Below are 8,616 nucleotides of genomic sequence, written 5' to 3' on the forward strand. Positions count from 1 at the left end.
ATTGACAATCCCTCTCACCATCGACCTCTCTCATCAGCAATCCCAATTCCTCACTAATGGGACGGCTTCCATTTAATGGTCTTACATTCCACCCCCACAAAATCCACTTGTATATTTCAGATCAAACCCAATACAATAACCTCTTCAATGGTGTTCGGCAGCGCCCCCTAGAGGAGGTATTGCGTGAAACGTTCAGTGACGGTAGTGACGAAGATAACGTTTTGGACGGACGGACGTTAAATCAGGTGTAAATGGGCCTTGAGTTTTTTTTCTGTTCTTTATCAACAGCAAAAAAAAAATCATGTCATATTCATACGTTTTTGGTAAAACTGACCAATTAATAGAGTAGAAATAGCCACTGATTCATAGTTTTGTGTGACTCTGGACTCGTCGCCATGATCACGTTCGGCTCAGATGAAAATGTGGACGACTCACCTTTCGACTGCGAGCAGAAAACCAGCGGGAGCAGCAGGAGAATGATCATCAAACTCCCGATGATCAGCCCACTCATCAGTGGGAGAAGAAGAAGACTGGGAGAGCTGTCCTCTGCAGTCACAATACAATACAGTAACAGGGACAAGGTCAATCATCTGTTTTTAACACTTTCCACAGGGGTGTGCGTGTGTGTGTGGGGGGGTTTTCTCAGGGTTCTCTGGTTTCCTCCCACAGTTTAAGGACATTCAGATTTGGGAATTAGGCAAATTGGACACTCTAAATTGAGTGTCCAATTTGTCCAGTTGTGTGAGATTGGCACCAGCGCTCCCCGTGACCCTCATGTGGAGGATAAAGCGGTAGAACATGGATGATGGAAGGTCCAGTGTGTAAGAACTAGTGACATCTAATGGTGAGACTGCAGATTGCGACGGAGGCCTCCTTGGGCTGATTGCGTGCCATCAGCTACCAGTCGTCAGTTTTGTCAACATTTAGAGGGGAGATGATAGATGATAAAGTGCAGCACATATGAGTGGACACCAGTGTGAGTGACAGCGCGTATCGTCCAATAGGAGAGTGGTTGCGGTTGTGGAGGCCTCAAAATGGAAGATCAGATTCCTATGGGTCACGAGTGGTGGGATTCACTCCCCGTCCAAATGTGACACAAAACGGCGGCTTCTGTTTTCTTTCCGTGAGTGACGACACGTTTCTACAACCATACTGTATTTATGGGTACCATGTTCAATTTCTGCCAGTAAATCCACCTAAATGTTACACACTGGACCTTTAAACATAGAATTATAGAATTAAAAGTAATTTCCTCTACACACACCTATCATGTTGTCGTTGCCATTACACTTCACCGTTATCAAGGCAGATTGTTCACTGATAAAATTAAATACGGTGCAGGTGAATGTGGTTTCGGCCTCCTGTGGCCGGATGGTGAACTGCAGCCTGGAGCCGCTGAGGGTCTGGTTCTTCACAGTCCAGTTGTAGGTGACTTCACCGCCAGACGGCGAGTTGCAATCCAGCAAAACTGTGCAGGACTCAGATGAGGCGTTCCACGTGGAGGCGACAGTCAGGACGGGCGGAGTTAGGGACGCTAATGAGTTACAGAGCAAAAGACAGCAACGACGTGTCAATTTCATTCGGACGCTTTAATTCTGTGAATAATGTGACAAATGTAACAGAACCTCAACATTTCAGTTTGGACACATCTGTGCTTTGGGAATAAAGAAAAAGCACATACTCCCATCAGATCAACAATTTCAAAGCAAAGAGTAAACTTTCATAGGATTTACATGTTTCAAATATACGTTAATCTTTCTTATGCATTTTACTCATGAATAACTTTATGTACATTATTCTGTCGAATCTAAATCTACTATTAACTTCTGGAGTCATGTCATTCAGGCAAAAACTTTTAAATTCTATTAACCGTATTAAAAAGTTTGAAGAAGAGGATTCTCACCGTGAACGTGCAGAGTGATGGTGACGTTGTTTACTTCGGAGTAAAAACGGTAAACGCCAGAATCTTGAAGAGTCAGACGTCTCACTGTTAGACTCAAGTTTGCAGGGTTCAGACTCGCTCTGCCTTTGAACTGATAACGTTCAAATCCTTTTCGATCTTCATGCAACTCTGCAACTATCTCATCTTGATACGTCCAAAGAGCATTGGTGACGCCTTCAGGTGGTAAACACGAGGAAAACTCCACGGTGTCTCCCACTCGTTTATGGACGACACTCGGACACTCGAACGCCGCCGTATCTGAAACACAAATGAGGACAAGAAGACACTTTGGGCTCTTGTTTGGCTCTTTATGTCACTGTTATACAGCCTTTTCCTGACTGGAAACTGGAATTTGCCCATCGTTCACTGCCCTGAACCAAAGTCCAGAGAGAAAATGAGCTTTTTTTTGGCTCACTTGGGTCGACCAACAACTCCTGTGCGCTGTGATGCAAAATTGGCAAATTTTCTCTGTGGAGTTTGGTGCATGGAGAGAATGATTGACACCTCAGTTTCATGCCAAATAATAAAAAAAAAAGAACAAACTGAAAGATACTTACATTTTCAGACGTTTTGATGCATGATATCTCAGTGTGACTAAACAGGAAACTCTCAATCTGAGATACCTCTCAAAATATTGGTGTAAACTGCAGGGTTTTTTTTATCAGTGACAAAACAGCATCCGATGTTACATTTCAATGAAATTAAACTTTTACTTAACAGTACAAGCTTGATTGACACACACAACTCAGCTAATCTCATCAATATTGAGAATAACAAACGTACCATGGAAGAAGGAACAAGAAATCAACAGCAGCAGCAGCAGCATAGACGTGCAGGCAAAGAGACTTAAACAGCGAGGGCGAGCCATCAGTCATGTTTGAAGGGGAGACGTCGGGTGTCCTCTTCTTGTTTATCATCTTCTTGTCATTTATTAATCTCTGCTTACGATTGAGAAATCGTTTCTGAGAAATGCCAGCGAATAATCTTGCGTTTCCTGTTTCACACGTCACAGAGTGAAGATTAAATGACATGCCCCGCTCTACGCCGCCTGTGGCAGACGTGAACTCTACGAGCACAAACAACGCACTGGCAAATGACAAAGGAACTGGGGACAGGTGCGAGTGATTACTTAAGGATCACCAGGTGAAGTGCATGAGGGAATTTAGGGGAGATGTGTCAAAACAACTGAAGGAACCACGCGACAGGAAGACATGGCATTTACCAAAATAAAAGAGGAAGTGAAGATCAAACCCACACCAAAAGTGACATGAACTTAATGTGACTTAAAACCTAAACTAACACAGTAACTAAACTAAGCAAACAAAAGCACTCACAGACTTGACGCTTCGTGACAAGCAGGTTCGGGGGCAGACACACAAGGTATAGAAATACGTGATATAAAATATAAAACAGCGGGAGAAAATTAGAAATACTATAGCACTACTGTTCAAACAATGGCACCAGGATATACGGGTATGCACAATCGCGGGGGGAAGGAAGTGATTTCAAAATAAAACCGAAGAAGCTATATTCTTATGTCCTGTTTTATTACAAATATCATTTACAAATGAAGCCGCACCAAAGCAGTTAAAGCATAAACAAAGTTTTTTTTGTTTTTTTTAAAGTTACGCTGTACAAAACAAATTAATGTGTCAGATTCTCTGTAAAAACAAAACAAAACACGGTGACAAACTTAAACCACTGTGGCAGTGGGGCTTGGTTAGAGCGACGGCTGCTGGAGGAAAGGAAGGAGTGGCTCAGCCGGTGATCAGACAGCTGGACAGAATCAGGTAATTAGTCAGCTATATAAGCATGTTTGTAACCTGGTTCTGGTCTCTTGCAGTAGGCTGGGTCCGCACACGGAGACACAGAGAGAGAGAGAGAGAGAGAGAGACAGAGACTGAGAGACACAGAGAGTCTGACCAGCGCAGCGCAGGAGAGCGCTGACACACCAGCCACAGCTGACTGCTTATGTTTTGTTTGATTGATTATTTTCAGTTACAATAAACCAATATATTTGCTCCCTCAACGCCGCCTCCTCGTCCTTCCCGAACCCCAGTGAGTGGGAAAGGCTCACAGTGGCGCCTGAATAGGGACACATGGAAGGACAATCTCCGCTGTCGCTGGCCCTTCAGCACCTCGCTGCGATGCAGGAGAGCACCACCACGCTGCAGCAGCAGCAGTCCCAGCTCCTCGCGGACATGGCGGCGTCACAGCGGGACGATCGTGCTCTCCTGCGGGAGCTGCTGCAACGCCCGGCTGCCCACGGCGCCGACCCGGAGCCCGGTCGAGGACGGTCTCCGCCCGTCGCCCTGCAGCGGATGACCGCGGAAGATGACCCGGAGGCATACCTGGACATCTTCGAGGGCACGGCGGAGGCGTGTGGGTGGCCGGAGGAGGAGAGAGCGCTTCGGCTTCTTCCCCTGCTCACTGGCGTGGCGCAGCTGGCCGCGCACAGCCTGCCGGCGGCGGCGCGTCACGACTACACACAGCTGAGGAGAGTCATCCTGGACCGGCTGGGCAGTACGTCGGAGGGACACCGGCGGCGGTTCAGGGGGCTCTCCTTTGAAGAAGCCGGGCGCCCCTTTGCATACGCGCAGCAGCTCCTGGACGCAGCGAGGCGCTGGCTCCAGCCGGGGACCCACTCTGCTGAGGACGTCGTTGGACAGGTGGCACTGGAGCAGTTCATCGCTGGGTTACCATCGTCCACAGCCAATTGGGTCCAGTGCCACCGCCCGGCCAACATCGAGGCAGCGATCGTCCTCGCGGAGGACCATCTCTCTCTTCCCCGGCGGAGCATGAGGGAGGAGACCAGGCCAGCGACGATCCCTGCCAGCCGTCCCACTCCAGCCCCGAGGAGGAGGTTCCCAGCGGCATCGGCTCCTACACCACACCCACGCACACACACACACACACACACACAGCCGGAGCATGCATCGCTCCGGTCGTCTAATTACCCTCTGCCGTCTTTCCCTCAGGGCCCAGCCTACGTGTCTGATCACCTGGCACCCCGGGGGGCTCCTCAGACGCCAGGGCAGGTGTGCTGGCGGTGTGGGCAGCCCGGCCACATCAGAGCGGAGTGCCCGCTCATGGAAGTGGGGCAAGTGGTTCGGGTTGCCGGGCCGCCGGCCCCCTCCCCCGGTTCGGAAGGGACGTACCGTATACCGGTATGTATACAAGGGGGTACACATCAAGCTCTGCTGGATTCTGGTTGTGAACAGACCATGATCCATCAGCGCTTGGTTCGACCGGGGGCATTGTTAGAGGCATCGTGGGTGAGGGTGAGGTGTGTGCATGGGGATATTCACGATTATCCGGTGGTGGCCCTGGAAATTTGTTTTAAAGGGAAAAAACATAGAGTAAAGGCTGGAGTTAGTACTCGCCTCACGCACCCTCTAATTTTGGGAACAAACTGGCCGGGGTTTACGAGCTTAGCAGGGGAAACCATGAGGGTGCGGTCACGTAAGTCAGGGAAATGTGAGTTATGTGCTGTCCTTAGTGGTGAGGCGGAGGTGCCGCATCCCGACGCTGCTGGGGGGGGGGCACAGATGGCGCCCATGGAAGATTTTCCCCTAGCACAGTCTCGGGATGAGACCCTCCGCCACGCCTTTGACCAAGTGATGAAAATTGATGGTTGTCCGGTTCACCCTAACACAGCACTCTCTCACCCCTACTTTGTTGTCGTTAAAGACCGTTTATACAGAGTGAGTCGTGACGCTCGAACAGGGGAAGAGCTCTCCCAGTTGTTAGTCCCAAAAAGCCGCCGAGAAACGATTTTCCAGGCGGCTCACCACAACCCCATGGCGGGTCACCTCGGATATGATAAGACACTGAACCGGATCATGGCCCGATTTTACTGGCCGGGCATTCGGGCGGATGTAAGTCGGTGGTGTGCATCCTGCCGCGAATGTCAATTAGTCAACCCTCCGGCCACCCCAAAAGCGCCCTTGCGCCCATTACCATTAATGGAGGTCCCTTTTGATAGGCTTGCCATGGACCTCATCGGGCCATTAGACCGGAGCGCACGGGGATATCGCTTTGTGTTAGTTCTAGTGGACTATGCAACACGATATCCCGAGGCAGTACCCTTGCGCAACATCTCAGCGAAGAGTGTTGCACAGGCACTGTTTCAGGTCATCTCCCGAGTTGGGATCCCGAAAGAGATCCTGACTGACCAGGGCACATCGTTTATGTCACGTACACTACGCGAGCTATACGAATTACTGGGCGTCCGCTCAATCCGGACTAGTGTGTACCATCCCCAGACCGATGGCCTGGTGGAGCGGTTTAACAAAACGCTAAAGAACATGATTCGTAAGTTCGTACACGAGGATAGTCGTAATTGGGATAAATGGTTGGACCCTCTGTTGTTTGCAGTGCGGGAGGTGCCCCAGGCCTCCACGGGTTTTTCGCCCTTTGAACTCCTGTTTGGCAGGAAACCTCGGGGTGTCTTGGACCTGGTTAAGGAAAACTGGGAGGCGGGTCCAAGCACCAGTAAAAATGAGGTACAGCACGTACTGGACCTGCGAGCAAAACTCCATTCACTGGGTCAGTTATCACGGCAGAATTTGCTCCAGGCCCAGGAACGTCAACAGCGGCTGTACAACAGAGGGGCTAAACTTAGACAGTTTTCACCGGGAGATAAAGTGCTTCTATTGCTGCCATCGTCTAGCTCCAAATTACTCGCCAAGTGGCAAGGGCCCTTTGTGGTCACACGACGAGTGGGGGATGTTGACTATGAGGTTGTGCGTTCTGACAGGGGTGGAGCAACACAGACTTACCACCTTAACCTCCTCAAAGCCTGGAGGGAGGTGGCGTCTGTATCTCTGGCCACCACGGTGATTGAGAGAGATGAGCTGGGACCGGAGGTGAATAAATTAAACAGGTCGGCGCCGGTCCCCGTTGACGATCATCTCTCGCCGGGCCAGAGAGCAGACGTGGCCTCGTTGCAGCGGCAGTTTGCCGACGTGTTCTCTCCCCTGCCGGGACGCACAAACCTCATACACCACCACATAGAAACTTCCCCGGGTGTGACAGTGCGTTCACGACCCTATCGCCTGCCGGAACATAAGAGGAAAACTGTTCAGGCAGAACTTCAGGCTATGTTAGAGATGGGAGTAATAGAAGAGTCCAACAGTGACTGGTGTTGCCCCATTGTTCTTGTTCGCAAGTCTGATGGGTCAATACGGTTCTGTGTGGACTACCGTAGAGTCAACGAGGTGTCCAAATTCGATGCCTATCCAATGCCCCGGGTCGACGAACTCCTGGATCGGCTGGGCACGGCTCGCTTTTTTACGACACTGGATTTGACCAAGGGCTACTGGCAGATTCCCTTGTCGCTAGAGTCCAGGGAAAAAACGGCCTTCTCCACTCCGTATGGTTTGTACCAATTTGTAACGCTTCCATTTGGGTTGTTCGGGGCCCCAGCCACGTTCCAGCGCCTCATGGACCGGGTGCTGCGGCCTCACTCTGCATATGCTGCGGCCTACTTGGATGATGTCATCATTCATAGTGAGACCTGGGAGCAGCATATGCAGCAGGTGGGAGCAGTGCTGGAGTCCCTGAGGAGGGCGGGGCTCACGGCCAATCCAGGGAAGTGTGCAGTTGGACGGAGGGAGGTACGGTATTTGGGGTACCACTTGGGGGGAGGGCAGGTGCGGCCACAGATACAAAAGACCGCAGCGGTGGCAGCCTGCCCAAGACCCAAGACCAAAAAAGAGGTTAGGAGGTTTCTGGGGCTGGCCGGTTACTATAGGAGGTTCATCCCGGCCTTCTCGGAGCTGACCAGCCCCCTAACCGACCTGACCCGAAAAGGTGCCTCAGATCCGGTCCAGTGGACGGAGCCGTGTCAGCTGGCGTTTGAGAGGGTTAAGCAAGCCCTCTGTGGGGAGCCACTTTTATACACACCTAACTTTTCTCTCCCTTTCATCCTGCAGACCGACGCCTCGAACAGCGGGCTGGGGGCCGTTTTGTCCCAGGAGGTGGAGGGCGTCGACCGCCCCGTACTGTACATTAGCCGGAAGCTAGCTCAGCGGGAGGTGAGCTACAGTACGGTGGAGAAAGAGTGCCTCGCCATACGGTGGGCGGTCGGTGCCCTCCGCTACTATCTCCTGGGGCGCCCATTCACCCTCTGGTCGGACCATGCCCCGCTCCAATGGCTCCACCGCATGAAAGATGCCAACGCGCGGATCACTCGCTGGTATCTGGCTTTACAGCCTTTCCGGTTCAAGGTGATCCATAGGCCGGGGAACCGCATGGCCGTGGCCGACTTTCTCTCCCGCTCTGCGGAGGGGGGGGGGAGTGGGCTAGCGGCCGGCGGGATCCCGGCCTAAGTCGGGCGGTGGGGGTATGTGGCAGGGGGGCTTGGTTAGAGCGACGGCTGCTGGAGGAAAGGAAGGAGTGGCTCAGCCGGTGATCAGACAGCTGGACAGAATCAGGTAATTAGTCAGCTATATAAGCATGTTTGTAACCTGGTTCTGGTCTCTTGCAGTAGGCTGGGTCCGCACACGGACACACAGAGGGAGAGAGAGAGAGAGAGAGAGACAGAGACTGAGAGACACAGAGACACAGAGAGTCTGACCAGCGCAGCGCAGGAGAGCGCTGACACACCAGCCACAGCTGACTGCTTATGTTTTGTTTGATTGATTATTTTCAGTTACAATAAACCAATATAT

The 8,616-nt window shown here is 51.4% G+C and overlaps 1 protein-coding gene across 1 annotated transcript in view; it reads right to left on the reverse strand.

The window, feature by feature from the left end:
• Positions 1-3,106, reverse strand: part of LOC122766212 (signaling lymphocytic activation molecule-like) — a 5,220-nt gene extending 2,114 nt beyond the window's left edge. Inside the window, exons 1-4 of the mRNA XM_044020900.1 lie at positions 2,726-3,106; positions 1,904-2,200; positions 1,265-1,534; positions 436-546 (exon numbers count right to left, since the gene is read on the reverse strand). Of these exons, the coding sequence (XP_043876835.1) occupies positions 436-546; positions 1,265-1,534; positions 1,904-2,200; positions 2,726-2,810 (763 nt within the window). The 5' untranslated portion in view covers positions 2,811-3,106. The remainder of the gene's footprint in view (positions 1-435; positions 547-1,264; positions 1,535-1,903; positions 2,201-2,725) is intronic.
• Between the last annotated feature and the right edge of the window lie 5,510 nt (positions 3,107-8,616).

This window comes from Solea senegalensis, linkage group LG3 (assembly GCF_019176455.1).
Source record: "Solea senegalensis isolate Sse05_10M linkage group LG3, IFAPA_SoseM_1, whole genome shotgun sequence".
NCBI classification, from domain to species: Eukaryota; Metazoa; Chordata; class Actinopteri; order Pleuronectiformes; family Soleidae; genus Solea; species Solea senegalensis.